The sequence below is a fragment of the Rhinoderma darwinii genome, chromosome 1, assembly GCF_050947455.1.
Source record: "Rhinoderma darwinii isolate aRhiDar2 chromosome 1, aRhiDar2.hap1, whole genome shotgun sequence".
NCBI classification, from domain to species: Eukaryota; Metazoa; Chordata; class Amphibia; order Anura; family Rhinodermatidae; genus Rhinoderma; species Rhinoderma darwinii.
This window is the reverse complement of record NC_134687.1, coordinates 242714145-242732632: the sequence shown is the minus strand read 5'-3', so window position 1 is coordinate 242732632 and position 18488 is coordinate 242714145. Positions and strand designations below refer to the sequence as shown.

At 41.9% G+C, this 18488-nt stretch overlaps 1 protein-coding gene across 1 annotated transcript in view; it reads left to right on the top strand.

The window, feature by feature from the left end:
* The first annotated feature begins 3110 nt into the window (after positions 1–3110).
* Positions 3111–18488, top strand: part of LOC142741878 (beta-1,4-galactosyltransferase 1-like) — a 235100-nt gene continuing 219722 nt past the window's right edge. Inside the window, exons 1-2 of the mRNA XM_075851225.1 lie at positions 3111–3123; positions 3753–3988. Of these exons, the coding sequence (XP_075707340.1) occupies positions 3111–3123; positions 3753–3988 (249 nt within the window). The remainder of the gene's footprint in view (positions 3124–3752; positions 3989–18488) is intronic.

Below are 18488 nucleotides of genomic sequence, written 5' to 3'. Positions count from 1 at the left end.
ACAAACATCTGCCCATTGAAAGCAATGGGCAGACGTTTGTCTGTTCACACGAGGCGTAATTTACGCGCCGCTGTCAAATGACGGCGCGTAAATAGACGCCCGCGTCAAAGAAGTGACCTGTCACTTCTTTGGCCGTAATTGGAGCCGTTATTCATTGACTCTAATGAATAGCAGCGCCAATTACGTCCGTAATGGACGCGGCGTTCAAGCGCCTGCACATGCCGTTACGGCTGAAATTACGGGGATGTTTTCAGGCTGAAACATCCCCGTAATTTTAGCCGTTACGGACGCCCTCGTGTGAACATACCCTTAGGGTATGTGCACACACACTAATTACGTCCGTAATTGACGGACGTATTTCGGCCGCAAGTACCGGACCGAACACAGTGCAGGGAGCCGGGCTCCTAGCATCATACTTATGTACGACGCTAGGAGTCCCTGCCTCGCTGCAGGACAACTGTCTCGTACTGAAAACATGATTACAGTACGGGACAGTTGTCCTGCAGAGAGGCAGGGACTCCTAGCATCGTACATAACTATGATGCAATGAGCCCGGCTCCCTGCACTGTGTTCGGTCCGATACTTGCTGCCGAAATACGTCCGTCAATTACGGACGTAATTAGTGTGTGTGCACATACCCTTATTGTACTTTCTAATGTGCCCTCAGGCTCGACCCTTTTACTCTCTATGTTGCCAGGTTCTGTCTCTGTTCTCAAGAAGAGTCTTCCTCGCTTCCTTTTTATTGCTTCAAGGACAGTAATTATTAGACTATGGAAGAGCATGCTTTCTCACTCTGTTATGGACTTGTTTAAAGAAATCCTGTATTTACAGCGTATGGAGTAACTTGTGGCTGGCCACAGAGTGAAGTGTGATTCCTATATTGCTACCGGGAGAGATTGGATGAACTTCATATCCTCCCCCACATATAGCTCCTACATCTAGTGACCTAACTTTATGTAACACTGTTGTTCGCTATTCTCTTCTCTGTTCACCCACCCCCCCTCCCCATCTCATATACCTAAAACTCCTTTACCATTTGTTAAGTAAAATAATGTAAACTAAAGATGAGCAAATTTCCCAAAATTTGTTTCAGATCCGATTCGGTCCGAATAAATTTCTTGTGAATCGAAAGTGCCCAGATTGCCCTAAAAAGTAATGTATGACACTCTGAGGTCTTCTAGGACTGTATCAAACCTGTTTCAAGCTCTTTAATGCGAAAACAGCATTAGTAATGTTAAAATTACAGCAACATGTATGACTATGGGTAAACGGACGGTAACCGGTGGTAACAAATAGCCTGTTAAAAAACACACTCCACTGTCAGGTTTTTTATGCTTTTTAAAATAAAAATGAGCCCTGGCAGATGCCTGCCAATATTTATACACACACGGTGGTATCGGAAGAAGCAATGGCTTTTTAACAAGCGGTCCAAAAATTATCCCTTTATGCGGAGTAGCAACAGTTTTGGTGTTATTTTAAAGAAAAAAAATAATAAATTAAAAAAAAAGGGAACCGACCAATGTCCCGTTTATTTAGAACAGAATTTTTTTAGTTCTATATATATATATCTATCTATATATATATATATATATATATATATATATATATATGTTATTCACCACTTCCACGTGTATGAGGACGCAAAACAAAATTCTTTTAACAGTGTTTTTACTTAAAAGTAGTAAAAGTAGTAAAACATAAAAGAAAACAATATAAATTTGGTATCGTAATTGTACTGACCTGCAGAATAAAGTTAACATGATTTTTAACACTCGGTGAATGCCGTGAAATCAAAACTCAAAAAATAATGGAGGAGTTGCTGTTTTTTTTTCCGTTCCACCTCACAAATTTGTTCTTTAAAGTTTTTCTGCACATTAAATTATACATTAAATAGTTCCATTAAAAATGCAACTCAAGCTGGAAAAAACAAAAGCCGACAGAAAGATAAAAAATTATGGGTCTTTGAAAGCGGTCATGAAAAAACTAAAATAAAAATAAAAAATAACTGGCTGAGCGGGATACAGTTAGGCTGGGTTCACACGACCTATTTTCAGGCGTAAACGAGGTGTATTATGCCTCGATTTACGCCTGAAAATAGGGCTACAATACGTCGGCAAACATCTGCCCATTCATTTGAATGGGTTTGCCGACGTATTGTGCAGACAACCTGTAATTTACGCGTCATCGTTTGACAGCTGTCAAACGACGACGTGTAAATTGACTGCCTCGGCAAAGAAGTGCAGGGCACTTCTTTGCAACGTAATTTGAGCCGTTCTTCATTGAACTCAATGAAGAGCAGCTCAAGATATACGAGCGTCACAGACGCCTCGTATATTACGAGGAGGAGCATTTACGGCTGAAACGACACAGCTGTTTTCTTCTGAAAACAGGCTGTCATTTCAGCCGTAAATGCCTGCTATCGTGTGAACATACCCTTAAGGGGAATGTAACATCAGAAATGTAACATCAGAAATGTACCTATTGTTTAACTTTTTTAGGTGATAGTATATCTCTAGGATGTAACATTTCTTCACTATTAGTGAGGGTCCAACCTGTGGAACCTACACCAATCCTGAGAATGAAGAGGCCGCAGCACTCAGTAAGCGCAAGTGAATGAAGCCGGCTGCAGTTCCCTGCACAGCTGGGTGACTGTAAATGCTGCTGTGTAAAAAATATATAGAAGGGGACGCGGCATTAAATCAGCGCGGTGGCTCTGACATCCTCAGGATCGGTAGGGCCCCAGAAGTCAGATCCCCACTGATCATAGTAATGTCATATCCTAGAGATATATACCACTTTATAAGATGGGAATAACCCTTTTATGTCCACTATATTACAAGAAGAAACAATAACATCAACTAAATGTACATAATTTTTTACAGATATTATTTACCACAGTACCTCTTTTCCGCTATCCCAGTCAGAGTGAAAACCTGGTACCCTCTTTTTTGAGACACTAGGTCACTGGAGATCTAAATGTTGAATGTTGGCCTAATCCAAAACAGTTCTTCTGTCCCCTACTGACATCTAAACATCTTGGACATCAATAGTGGAGTATGTTGGATTATTATATTATTGAAAATTACACAAATTTCTAGACATCAACTTGAATGGGAGAAGGCTGTAATACCGTGAAGCGCCGATACAAGTGTGTTGGCACTTCACATTACAAGCAAGTAAGGCTCGCCAAGGCCCCTTCAAAACAGCTGATCGACAGGGGTGCTGGGAGTCAGTCCGGTCTCTTGGGATGACGTTTCATACCATGTGACCGCTGCAGCGGTCACATTGCCTGCAACATCATCTTAGGAGGCCGGACTACGCACAGAAGAGAGGGAGGTGGTAAGTATAAACGTTTGTTTTTTTCAGCGCTGATTTCCACAGCAGAAATTCCGCCGGAAAAACCGCACCACAATCTGGTGGGATTTTTTGGACGGAAGGTGCTGCATGTTCCAGGTTGGATACGCTGCATGATTTTTAGTAGTTAGTAGTTTTTACGCAGCGTATCCAACCCGTGGGAACCCGACCTTGGCATGCCCTATCTGTTGTGGATTTCTCACGGATTTGCTACAGATTTCATTTCACTTCAATGCAATTTTGGTGCAGAAGAGTTCCTTAAATAAAAATAAAAAATACACAATTGGACATGCAACTTTGAGTTCAAAGTTGTTTCTGCCCTATATTATACCCGTCACAATGTTAGTAAGGTTTTTATTTTCGTCGTTTTAATTTGTAATTTTTTTTTTTTCTAACAGACGGTTCTTACATTGTGGATGCAAAGAAGAATGTGTCTATTCCAAATATAATTTCAGAAAATTCACATGTACAAGAAGGAGGAAGAGGAAAGCCTCAGTTTTGCAAAGCAAAGCAGAAAATTGCCATAATTATTCCTTTCCGCAACCGTGAACCACATCTTACAATCTGGTTGCAATATATGCTCCCATTTCTTCAAAAGCAGCAAGGAGATTTTGGAATATATGTTGTGGAGCAGGTAACATTAATGCACTGTTTTTACTTAAAATAACTCTTTCCGTACTTTTGAAAATCCTCAAATATTATAGTTGCTGTTTTAGTTACTTTCTGTTTTTTACCTTTCACTATTTTTGCTTGTGCTTTGTTCATGATCTGTCAGTATTATCATCTCATCATTAGTGGGCAGGGTTATAATGACAGATAACAACTTTATTGTGCTACTGCGTAATTACACTCATGAGAACAGGTGATAGAGAGTTGAATATATGTTCAAAGATCTTCTAAGTGATGTTATCCTAGAGTATATCAATAAGAATAAAGGTATAACTATATATAAGCATGGTTTTATGAGGGATCGGTCCTATCAAACTAATCTGATCAGCTTCTATGAGGAAGTAAGTGCTAGACTGAACCGGGGTGAGTCATTGGATGTCTTGATTTTTCCAAAGCATTTGATACTGTGCCGCATAAAAGGTTGGTATGAAATGAGAATTCTGGGACAGCGGAAAAAATATGTATAATTAGGTCAACAATTAGAACAGAGATAGAAAAAAAGAGGGTGGTTATTAACGGAACATATACCAGCTACGACATGGGTGAGTATTGGGCCCTATGCTATTTAATATATTTATTAACCCCTGAAGGACCAGGCCTATTTTGGCCCTAATGACCAAGCATTCTTTTTCGTTTTTTCCTCCCTGCCTTTCAAGGGTCATAACTTTTTTATTGTTATGTAAACATAGCCATATGGGGGCTGTTTTTTTGTGGGACGAGTTGTATTTTTTTAATTGCACAATTTTTGGGTGTATATAGTATATTGCTTAACTTTTTTTTGAAATTTTAGGGAAGGAATTGAAAAAAAGACAGTTATTTCAGCATGGTTTTTCATGTTTTAAATTGACTCTGTTCAGTATTCGGTGTAAATAACATATTATCTTTATTCTATGGGTCAGTACGATTACGGCAATACCAAATATGTGTCAGTTTTTTATGTTTCACTACTTTTGCACAATTTGAAACAAAAATTCTTTGTTTTTGCATCGCCGCTTTCCAGGAGCTATGACTTTTTATTTTGTCCATTGATGTAGGGAATATTTTGTCCAATGATGACATGTGTGGTCTTGTTTTTTGTGGGACGAAATGTAGTTTGCATTGGTACCATTTTTGGACTTCTTGATTAAGATTAATTTTATTTTTTACTAAGGGGATGGGAAACAAAAATAATTTTCACCGCTGTTTTTGTGTTTATTTTTTTGTACGGCCTTCATCCGGCAGTTTAATTAATGTGTTAACTTTAGTGTTCTGGTCGTTATGATCGCGGCGATACCAGATATGTGTATTTTTTTCTTTTACCCTTCTAGTAAATAAAACCACTTTTTATGGAAAAAAATGAGGTTTTATGTTCATTTTTACTGTCATTTTGTTTTACATTTTTTAATAAACTTTATTTAATCGTTTTAATTTTTTTGTTTTTAGTTCCACTAGGGGAATTTACAATTCGATCTTCTGATCGCAGATATATTGCTTTGGTATACTCAGTATACCAAAGCATTATTGCCGGTCAGTGTAAAACTGACAGGCAATCTATTAGGCCATGCCCCTGGCACGGCCTAATAGGCATACAGCCACGGCAGATCTGGGGGCCTTTGTTAGGCCCACGGATGCCATGGCAACCCGTCAGCGGTCCCTTCCTCTGTCAAACCACTTAAATGCTGCTGTCGCTATTGACAGCAGCATTTAAGGGGCTAAATGGCAGGGATTAGAGGTTTCTCCAATCCTAGCCATTGCAGCAGGAGCCTGGCTGTCATTCACAGCCGGGATCCCATGGTGATCCTGCAGGCACAGCTTCTCTGCCTGCACGATCCCAATCGCGGACATGCACAGCGGAATGCGCGAATAGCTGCCTTTCTATCCTGTGCATGTACGTAACCCTGCGCCAAGGAGTTAATGACCTTATAGAGAGGTGATAGTAAAAGTTACATTTTTTCAGATGATACCAAACTGTGTAAAGTAATTAACACAAAGGAGAACAATGTTCCAAATGGATCTGGAGACGTTGAAAGCGTAGGCAGAGAAGTGGCAAAACAGTTTAACACTGATAAATGTAAGGTTATGCACTTGAGAAGGGAAAATTCACCATTACATACTAAATGGGAAATTATTGGGTAAAACGGACATGGTATAGGACTTAGGATATTTAGTTGACAGTGAACTTAACTGTCGCAACCAGTGTCATGTAGCTGCTGCCAAGACAAATTGTTATGAAATCGCTAGTTGAGCAATTCCCCAAGGGCTGCTGGAGACTATCGGAGTGAGCATGCAATTAAATCTGCAACCCCAAATCCGTCACAACACTGATTAACAGAGCCTAAGGCTACTCTATGGTGTTCAGCAGAGCCCACCACAAGGCAGGTTGGTTTTTGCTGCATAGAACCCAGGTTGTTTTAACAGAGTTCGGTGTTGGATAAGAGGTGCAATGCAGGCTATACCAGAACAGGTAACAAGACAGCCAGAGGGTAAACAGAAAGACAAAATCAATAAGCAAGTGGATGTCAGGAATATCAGGAGGTCAGAACCAGCCAGGAGCAGAAAATCCAAATCAGCAAACAAGGCGTAATCCAGAGACAAGCCGAGGTCCAATTCCAAGAAGTCAAAAGGTACAGGGTATAGTCAGTAGCTTGATCAAAACACATGCAGACAGGAAAATTCACACGCAAAGAAAAAGGGGAGTAAGCCAGGTATAAATACTACACCCTTACACCTATCAGAAAGAAAGACAGAGAAGTCGGATAGGCTCAACAAGTAAAATCAGAACCATCCAGAAGCTAGACTAGTAGTCATGGCAAACTTAAAGGAACAGACGTTTCCTAACACAAATAAGATCATGATTCAACCACTTTATAAATGACTAGTAAGACCGCATATGCAATATTGTGTGCAGTTTTGGGCACCAGTGCACAAGAAAGAAATAGTAGAGTTCGAGCGGGTTCAAAGGCGGGAAGCTAAATTATTAAATGGAATGTGTGGACTACAAGACCCAGAAATATGATCAAAATTAGGGTTATTTTGTTTAGAAATAAGGCGGCTAAGAAGTGACCTAATAACTATATATAAGTATATCAATACAGAGATCTCTCTCATTATGTATTTATACCCACTGTAAATTTAACAAGGGGCATACGCTACGTATAGAGATAAGAAGGTTTTTACACAAACCTAGAAGGGGATTCTTTACTGTACGAGCAGTGAGACTATGGTACTCTCTGCCAGAGGAAGTTATGATGAATTCACTGAAAAAGTTCAAAAGAGGCCTGTATGCCTTTCTTGAGTGTAATAATATTACAAGTTATGTTTACTAGATTACTGTAGATGGGTTGTTGATCCAGGAATTTATTCTAATTGTCATATTGGAGTCGGAAAGGAATTTTTGCTAGGATAGGGGAAAATTGGCTTTTGACTAATCAGGGTTTTGCCTTCTATTGGATGGTCAACTGTGCAACTTGTTATGTTAAGAGGGGGCCATGTATTAGATAAATCATCTTGCTAAATGCTAACACTCGCACATGCTTAATAGAGTCCCGAGACAAACACTTAATTATTATTCACTGCCACTGGGGATAGTCAACCACGCACGCTCATTGAGTAATGAACAGACATCTATTGAATTAGTACTGCCGCTAAAAGTGGACACCCAAAGATGCTCTATAAAGTTGTAGCGTCCATGGCCGCGGACCGTCAGGCTTACTCACCCCCTGGCGGGGGTGCAGAAAAGGATACAAAGCCAGAGTCCGCATTAAATACCTGACCTAGGAATTTGACCCCAGCCCCAGACCACATCACCGCTCCCGAGAGCAACTCAAGATGGGACAACCAAGGATTATTCCATAGTGGAGTCCTAGGTGAGTATGAGGGAACCTCCAAGACCTTCGTCAAAGCAGTGGAAGATTATCATATGGGCGGTTCGGGCGACCTGCACATGATTTTAAAAATCAATGAAGAGACTCTAGGATCTCTTGGAGTGCTAGTGCCGCTAATGGCCTCTGCTGAGAGGAAGGGAGGGGCAGACTGGAACGGAATAGAGCCGCCAGCGCAGTGCTGATGGGGAGGAGGGGGAGGGATAGTAATAGCAGGGGCGGGATAGGACTAGCAGACGTACATCTGCTAGGTTGTAGAATACGCCCCTCTTTGACGCTGCATGTGCTGCCAGTGAGGAACAGAAGAGAAGGGCGGTGGTCGAGCGGTCAGGAAGAAGGTTAGTCTGCTGTTCGCCTCCTGCCCCAAGCAACAATCGGCAGATGCTAAGGGGACATTAATTATACAGCAAGGGGGGGGGGATTTCCATCTAACTCACTGCAGAGGACTCTATGAAGGGGGGAATAATCCCCCCCCCCCCCATAGAGCCCTCAAAGTATTTCAGTATTTATTATACAGAGCTGGGCTACGCTGTATTTATTATACATTATGCTGAGCTACGTTGTTTCCGTAAGTCCCGTAAAACTGAATGAAAGTTACGGAAGCAGCGTCGCTCGCAGACTCCCACCGATCACTGAAACTAAGCGGCAGAAGCACTCGTGTGAGCGCTGAGCTGCTTGGTTTCTGTTTCCGGAAAGCCAAGCAGTTTGTGTACGGGCTCAAAGAAAGTCAATGAGCCCATACACCGCTTGAATTGCGTGTGAGGGGGAAGGAGGGGGGACGGAGGGGGAAGACGGGGGCCCAAGTTGTGTCAACAGTCCAGGGCCCATGGTACACTTAATTCGCCACTGCATCAGAGCATGTGCCGCCCTCCAAGCCACAGCCACCGTCCGATGTGGCAGTGGTACGCTCCCTGGGGATTTAAATATATAGAGCAAGTTTGTAAGACTTTCATAAGAAGTCATCAGTGAACCCGCCAGTGCAGTGGCTGCCTTACTCAGATCTATGTCTATCCACCAACGCGCAATCACCAATTGAGAAGCTAAGTAGTATTTATGAAGACTTGGCACCGCCATTCCCCCCATTCTCCTAGGGGCCTGCAGCAGACTAAGACTGAACCTAGGAATGCCACCCTGCCAATAAAATGATCGCAGTATACTATCAAGCTGTTTAAAGAATCTTATAGATAACACAACAGGACAGGCACAAAATAAATATAAAAATTTGGGTAAGTATACCATTTTAAATAAGTTAATCCTGCCATATAGTGATAAAGGGAGGTTTTTCCATGTACCAACCTGCTTCTCAGTAGCCACAACCAAAGGGTCAAGGTTCGGTTCACCATACTTTGACACTTTAAGAGAGACCCTAATCCCTAGGTAGGTAAATTGGAAACTATTTGCAATGGTACAGGAAGGCTCCGTTCGGAGCAATAACCAAGAGTAAGGGGAAACATAACAGATTTAGTCCAATTCACCGATAGGCCAGAAAAGCTGCCAAATGCATCTATAAGTGTAAACAGAGAAGCCAGGGAAGGACCATCATCCGCCAAGTATACCAGAGTGTCATCTGCATATAGAGATATTTTTTCAGTTATGCGGCCTCTAGTGATATATATATATTTATATATATATATATAGATATATCTATATATATATACATACACACACACACACACACACACACACACACACACACACACACACACACACACACACACACACACATATATATATGATCTAAAATTCAATTGAGCATTGTTCAATACTCAAAATACATATGCAGAACTGAAAATCGACCCTAACTGAGTACTATATACCAGAATAATTGGAATATAAAATATAATTTTATTATTAAAAATTAAAACAACAAAGTACAACGGAAGATATGAAAAGCTGAAAACAACAGAAAGTTGGTACACATACGGTAATGAACAACTCTATACACTGGTGAGCCAAACAGTACATGTATGTAAAATGTTTGCCACGTCAATACCCCTGTATGATTCTCATTGAAAAACAAAGGTAATGTATCAAATACTGGATGGTGATAAGTCTAAAAAGTGCTGGGTAATAGAGTATCCCTTTTACAAAGAAGTTAAGATCAGTCATATGGATACAATAACAGTTTGAAAGCACTGACCAAATAGGGGGTTAATGCCAAAGACTGGACCACGGAGGCTGAAGCCGCATTCCAAGCCCTTAAAATTGCCTTCTCTTCGGCTTCAGTCCTACATAGACCGGATTCCACCAAAGCCTTTGTTCTGGAGGTCGATGCTTTATCTGTGGGGGTCGGAGCTATTCTTTCACAAAAGGCTTGTAGAGGGAGACTGGTGGCCTGTGTTTTTTCTCCAAATCATTCACATCAGCGGAAAAAAATTATGGTATTGGAGATAAAGAACTTTTAGCTATTAAATTGGCCCTGGAGGAATGGAGACATTTGCTTGAGGGTGCACGACATCCTATCATCATCTACACAGATCCTAAGAACCTCCTATACTTGCAGACTGCTCAACGCCTAAATTCTCGTCAAGCTTGTTGGGCATTATTCTTCTCCAGATTCGATTTTCAGCTTCACTACAGACCCGCTGGAAAGAATACCAAGGCTGATGCTTTATCTCGCTGTTTTGACCCCACAGACCAAGAGCCCAGCCCGAAGTTTATTATAGATCCTAAACGTATTATGATCACTGCTCCAGCTGAAGTGGTACACATTCCCAGAGGAAAGACCTACGTACCCCCTAAACAAAGGGATTGTGTTCTTCGTTGGGGTCATGCCTCCAGGGTTTCTGGGCACCCTGGCATCAAAAAGACTCTCAATTTGATTGATCTTCAGTACTGGTGGCCTTCCATGTCCCAAGACACTAAAGACTTTGTTTCAGCCTTCTCCACCTGCTCTCAAAATAAAGTCTCCCATTTAAGACCTGCTGGCCTTTTGCATCCTCTACCCGTGCCTGACTCTCCCTGGTCGCACATTGCCATGGACTTCATCACCGATCTGCCTAGTTCTGCTGGGTGTACCGTGATCTGGGTTGTAGTGGATCGCTTTTCCAAGATGGCGCACTTCGTACCCCTCTCAGGCCTTCCGTCATCTACCCGACTGGCAATGCTGTTTATCAAGCACATCATTTTTCGCCTTCATGGTCTTCCTAAGCATATTAATGTGGGTGGGGGAGCGTCTGACTGTCTGACTTACTGCAGAGAGCTCTATAGGGGGGGATTCTGCCCCCCCCCTTAGAGCAGTCAGTCAGATGCTCAGACCCCCCTAACCTTTCAGTATAGTAACTAGTCAGGGCTCTATGGTGGGGGGATAATTCCCCCCTATAGAGCCCTCTGCTGTCAGTAAAACGCCCAGACCCCCCCCCCCCCTTGCAGTATACTCCTGGCAGGGGCAGGAAGCTGAGCGCAGTATAAGGGCTTTGTAGCTTTCCTGTGCTTAATTAGCGTGGGAAAGCTACAAGCGGGGCTGTGACTGGTGAGTCTCACAGTCACTTCCAGTGCACACTGCATGCGGCAGCAGCGGCCGCGAGTCTGACTGTGAGTCTCTGACCAGTCACCACCCACACGCAGCAGAGAGACAGGATAGACTGATAGTGCCTGTCATTATGGAATAAACCCTCAACTACTACAGTTGCACATACGTTGACTATGATGGCTTCTATAGTGTAGTGGTCAGTTTGTCTGCCTTACATACGGAAGGTTGCTGGTTCAAACCCCATTTGGGTTTTTTGTTTTTTTTTGTATTATATTAATATCTTACTTGTATTGGGCTTTGTTCACACTAGCACTAATATACGTTTACCTCTCTTCCGTCAGAGGAAGAGAGGATCGATACGTTAAACGGAAAGCAATGGCTCCATTAGAATTACCATTGCTTTCAATGGTAATTCTTTTGTACCAGTTGCTTTCCGCTTGTCTCCGTTCGCTAGGTTTCCGTTCTTTTGAACGGAAATAAAAGTTCTGCAGACTGCACTTTTGTTTCCTTTAAAAAAAAACGGAAACTTAGCGAACGGAGACAAACGGAAAGCAACTGATACAAAAGAATTACCATTGAAAGCAATGGTAATTCTAATGGAACCGTTGCTTTCCGTTTAACGTATCGATCCTCTCTTCCTCTGACGGAAGAGAGGTAAACGTATATTAATGCTAGTGTGAAAGAAGCCTTAGGGCCTGTTCACATCAGCGTTGGCTTTCCGTTCTGGGGTTCCGTCGGAGGTAACCCCGCAACGGAAAGTCAAACTGAAACCACAGCTTCCGTTTCCATCACCATTAGCGCAGTCGACTGCGCTATTGATTCTGTCACAAAAACAGAAACCTGCCGGAATGGTGACGAACGGAAACCATTAGCAATGTTTCCGTCACCATTGATTTCAATGGTGACTGAAACGGAAGCTGTGGTTTTAGTTTGACTTTCCGTTGCGGGGGGTTCACCCGACGGTAACCTCCCACGGAACCCCAGAACGGAAAGCCAACGCTGATGTGAACAGGCCCTAATCCTTCCCCATAAACCTGCCCCCGCTAATTAAAATAAATATATTATATAATGTATATAGCGCTGTATCCTGTATCCGTCAGGTCAGCGGGACTGACTGATTCAGTGTCAGCGAGTCCTGCAGGATCGAGCTGTTACCGATCACATCTAAGTTCATAACTTAGATGTGATCGGTAATAGACGACCTAATGGATTCAGGTCTCAGCGCTATATACAGCTGCTCTGTATACAGTATACAAAGCAGCTGTATCTCAAAAAGTGCAAATCATTTTCAATAAAAAGTAATTTAAAATTGCACCAATCGCATTAATAGATATCTTTATATATCATAGTGACATGTCCGCAGTATTCATCGGTGGGGGACCGAGCACTGAGGCCCCCACCGATCGCTAAAACGAAGCAGCAGAAGTGCCCGGGTGAGTGCTGTGCCGCTTAATTTATGATCGACTTTCAGCCGAGTGAGCGGTGTACGTACTCCTAGACTTTCTATTGAGCCCGTACACTGCTCCAAGGAAAGCCAAACAGAATTGAAGCGGCACACCGCTCACCCGAGCACTTCTGCTGCTTCGTTTTAGCGACTAGTGGAGGGTCTCAGTGCTCGGACCCCACTGATCAAAACTTCTGACATGTCAAAAGTTTTTTAAAAAGTTGTTACACTTTAAAGAGAATCTTTCACCTGCCCACAGATTTGTATTTGAGTGCAGCATGTAATGGTCAGGGCTGCACAAACTCTGGGGCACTTTATATATTTTTTTCTACCCTCCTTCCTTATTTAGATATCGGTGCTGTAATATTTGGCGCCCGATATTTAAATAACCCCATGAACTGTCAATGAGGCGGTAATTGGCAAGGGGGCGTGTAACATCGCTGTGACACTGCCTAATACGCTACGGACAATGTCAACAGCAAGAGCTGGAGAGAGGAGAGCATGTGCGCGTGCACACGCTCTCACTCTTCAGCTCTCGGCAGGCAAGTACAAGACTGTGATCTCAGATGAGAGATCAGTCTTGTCGTCCTTGTCTGCCGAGAGCTAAAGAGTGAGAGCGTGCGTGCGCGCACAGCTCCGATGCCATGGAACAGAAGAAGAAGAATTCACACTCTTCTTCTCCTCTTGTGTTCCTTAGTAGTGGCGGAGCTGCGCGTGCACGCGCTCTCTATCCAGCTCTTGCTGTAACGCTGACCGTAGCTGATTGGACAGTGTCACAGCGATGTTACACGCCCCCTTGCCAATTACCTCCCCATTGACAGTTCATGGGGTTATTTAAATATCGGGCGCCAAATATTACAGCACTGATATCTAAATAACGAAGGAGGCTAGGAAAAAAACGTAAAGTGTCCCAGAGTTTGTGCAGCTCTCCCCATTACATGCTGCACTCAGCTGCACATGGATGGGGAGGTGAAAGGTTCTCTTTAAAAGAAAGTTGTTATAATTTTTTTTATGTTTTATTTTATGGGCCTAATTTTTCTAATTATTTTAATATGTTTCCGAAGGTAGCTATTTATTCATATGTTTGTACGTCTGTGGGGGCAGCCAACTTTATTTTTATTTTTCATACTGCTAATTTTTGTTTTGCAGGTTCTGCTGGACCATTTGGACTACGTCGTAGATTCGTTGGACTACTTTGCTGATTTAAGCTTTATTTCTTTTTTTTTAATAAAATGGTTAAAGTGGATTGTGTGGAAGAGTTGTCATTTCAATAAAATACATTTCTTTATGTCTCTCTTTTTTAATACTTCATTACCGCCTTAGTAATGGCAGCTGTCTGATTGAGAGCGTCCATTACTAAGAAGGGGCTTAGTGTTAGCCAGTAATAAGGCTATCACTAACCCCTATTATTACCCCGGTACCCACTGCCACAAGGAGTACCCGGAAGAGCTGGGTACGATCCAGCACCCGACCGTCTGAAGAGAAGGGCGGGCACTGGCGTGGCCACAGGCTGGTACTATCAGGCTCGGAATGGCCAAAACCATGGCCCTTCCCACCCTGGTAATGCTAGGCTGCTGCTGCTTTATTGTATCTGGCTGGTTATAAAAAATGGAGAGGATCTCACGTAATTTTTTTTCTATTATTTTTTTTTTTTAAAAGACGTGGGTTTCCCGCTATTTTTCACAACCAGCCAGATACAATAAAGCAGCTGCAGCCTAGCATCACCAGGGTGGGAAGGGCCACGTTTTTTATCCCTTCCCAGCCTGGTAAAACCAGCCTCTCGCCACCCTGCTGCCTTACCGTCGCTTCAGATGGTCGGGTACTGGATCATACTCCCCTCGCGGCAGTGAGAACCGGGGTAATAATAGGGGTTAGTGCTAGCCTTATTACTCAATCAGACAGCAGCCATTACTAAGGCCATAATAAAGTATTAAAAAAAACAGACATAAGAAATACTTTTATTGAAATCTAAACTCCCCCATGCAACCCTCTTTCACCATTTTTTTTTTTTTTTTTAAAGTAGATCATCGGAGAAGTCCAATGAATCTACGACATAGTCCAAACGCTCCAGCGGAACTTACCAAAAAAAAGCAGTATAAAAATTTTAAAAACTTACATTTGCCACAATAGTCACTCGATATAACTATACTGTAATCACTTATATGGTCTGGAGATATCTTGTGTATAACTGGCATCTACCTCTATAAGGTCACTATATGGTGGTAATATTGGTCTATATATAGTGTGATTTATTCACTAACAGTATGGTGGGTTTTTTCTGACACTATGTTGTAGTAATATGTGATCATGGTTTGGTAGTTTTATTCAGTAACCGTATGGAGGTATTATTCAGTAAAAGTATGGGGGTATTATTTAGTAACAGTATGGAGGTATTATTCAGTAACAGTATAAATGTATTATTCAGTAACAGTATGGGGGTATTATTCAGTAACTGTATGGGGGTATTATTCAGTAACTGTATGGGAATATTATTCAGTAACAGTATGGGGGTATTATTCAGTAACAGTATGGAGGTATTATTCAGTAACAGTATGGGGGTATTATTCAGTAACAGTATGGTGGTATGGAGGTATTATTCAGTAACAGTATGGGGGTATTATTCAGTAACAGTATGGTGGTATTATTCAGTAACTGTATGGGGATATTATTCAGTAACTATATGGGGGTATTATTCAGTAACTGTATGGGAATATTATTCAGTAACAGTATGGGGGTATTATTCAGTAACAGTATGGAGGTATTATTCAGTAACAGTATGGGGGTATTATTCAGTAACAGTATGGTGGTATGGAGGTATTATTCAGTAACAGTATGGGGGTATTATTCAGTAACAGTATGGTGGTATTATTCAGTAACTGTATGGGGATATTATTCAGTAACTATATGGGGGTATTATTCAGTAACTGTATGGGGATATTATTCAGTAACAGTATGGGGGTATTATTCAGTAACTGTATGGGGATATTATTCAGTAACAGTATGGGGGTATTCAGTAACAGTATGGGGGTATTATTCAGTAACAGTATGGGGGTATTATTCAGTAACAGTATGGGGGTATTATTCAGTAACAGTATGGGGGTATTATTCAGTAACAGTATGGGGGTATTATTCAGTAACATTATGGGGGTATTATTCAGTAACAGTATGGGGTATTATTCAGTAACAGTATGGGGGTATTATTTGTAATGTTGGTCCTACAATCTATGTAAATTACTGTGGTGGGGGCTGTGGGGAAGTGTTTGTGTGGCAGCAGATGATCAGGCTAAGAGACAGTCTGCAGAGTGGTGGTGGTGGCATGTGATGTACTTTGACATGTAGGTGAGACTTAAGTGTAGGGTGTGGGCCCATAACTTGTGTACAGCCCAGGGCCTAACATCATATTAATCCACCACTTGCATCAAGCCAGCACAGGCTGACCACTACAACACAGCAGGTAGAGCAAAGAAACCAGCCCAGGACGTGCCGCTTCAAAACAGCGCTAAGCGCGATCCGTCCTGGACTGGCCTGAATGTAATTGCAGAGAGTGACGCCGCAAATGAGACTGGCTGCCGAGGAGAGATATGGGGCACTGCACTGATTGGCAGTAAGAATAATTCTTTAAATATTTTCCATACTTCAAACAGCACTTTAAGGTTTTTGCAGGAGGAAAATTCTGCCTCAAAATTCTGTTTGGGATTTTGAGGCAGATATTGTCCTTCCTGCACGTCGTTTGCCGCGATTTTCACCGCGTTTTTCGCTCGCGGCCATTGAGTGCTACGGGCAAAAAACTCAGCAAAATACCCATTCTCTGCCTCCCATTAATGTCAATAGGAGGTCAGAGGCGTAAACGCGCGAAGATAGGGCATGTCCCGTCTTTCTCGGGAGGCATTTTCGGCCGGTTTTTGACGAGTTTTGCGGAGCGGTTTCCGCGTCCAAAAACTCGTCAAAATGCTCAGTGTGAACAGGGCCTAACAAATAAACATCAAATGTTTTCCTATTTAAAAAATTTATATATTGCGTGTTTGATGTGTAAAGCTAGGAATGAGAAAACTCTGATAGATTTGGGGGGGGGCGCCTTTTTATAGTTCGCCTCAGGCGGCAGACGGGCTAGGTTCACCCCTGCCTGTGAGTCACTGGATTTCTAGAGAATCTGTCACCTCTCCTGGCATGTTTATTACATGAAAGCCTTGTATTTCACAAAAAGTGTTGTGTAGTCTAGGACTAATAGACAAATGGGTGTTACCATTCCCCTTGTCAGGAGGATGTGTCCCTGCACAGTGTGATACTGTCAGTATGTAGGGACACAGCCCTTTGACAAGGGGAATCCTAACAATTGCACAAAAAGGTAGTGTTAACAATAGACACGGTGCGTCAGGGCGGCAGTGGAGAAGGGGAGCCCAAGTATGGGTAACAGCCCAGGGCCTTTGGTCTACTTAATCCGCCACTGGTGCAGGGTAAGGGGGAGAGTTTCATAAAGGTTGACTATATTAACCCCTTCATGCAAAATGGCGTGTCTGGTACATCGGCATTGCAAGTAACTTAAAGCAATCCGACGTACCAGGCACGTCCTGTAGATGAAGCGGGCACAGGAGCTGTGCTTGCTACATCTTCAACGGGTGTCGCCCTCCCATGACCGATTGCGGGTGCCAATGGTTGCTATGGCAACCAGGAAGCCTAGCAATGGCTTCCTGGTCCGCCAGGTACAGAAGCTTATTAGGTCCTTCCCAAGGCAGGACCTAATAAGCTGGCAGTTGAAGAATGACAATTACAATACACTGTACTACATACATAGTGTAGTGTATTGTACAGGGGATCGGACGATCAGGTCTTCAAATCCCCAAGTAAGTAAAAAAAACTGTAAAGAAAATGTTTAAGAAAAATAAATACAAAATGTTTTAAGTAATAAAAACATCTTGTCCTTTATAATTGAAAAAAAGAAAAAAAAACTATACATAATAAGTATTACCGCGTTCGGCTTGAACTATAAAATTGTCATGTTAATTTTTCCGCACGGTGAACACCGTAAATTTTTTTATAAAAAAACTATGACAGAATTAATTTTTTTGGTCACCTTGTCTAAATTTTTTTTAAATAAAAAGTGATGAATATGGTACCCACAAAAACTACAGTTTGTCACGCAAAAATCAAGCCCTCCCACATCAATATGAATAAAAAAGTTATGGCTGTCAGAAAATGGCGACACTAAAACATTATTTTTTTTAGAAAAGAGTATTTTTATAGTGTGAAAGTGGTAAAAATTAGAAAAGAAACTATATAAATTTGGTATCGCTGTAATCGTATCGACCCACAGAATAAAGTTAACATGTTGTTTATACTGCACTGTAAAAAATAAAAAAACAAAACAGTGCGAGAATTTCTGTTTTTCAGTTTCCTCGTCTCCCCAAAAATGAAATAGTACTAAAAAAAAAAAAAAAAAAAAATCGCATGTACGCCAAAGTGGAACCAATAAAAATGACAGCTCATTTCACAAAAAACAAGCTCTCACACAGCACCGTCAATGAAAAAATAAAACGTTATAACTCTCGGAACGCAATGATGCAAAATGATGCTGCATAATAGCCCAGACAAATTTTATAGGTCCAGTAGTTTTTCACTAAAAACCTCACATCATCATTTTCTAGAGCCGACATGTGGACCCCGTAGATGCAGCAGAGATGAGGACACTATA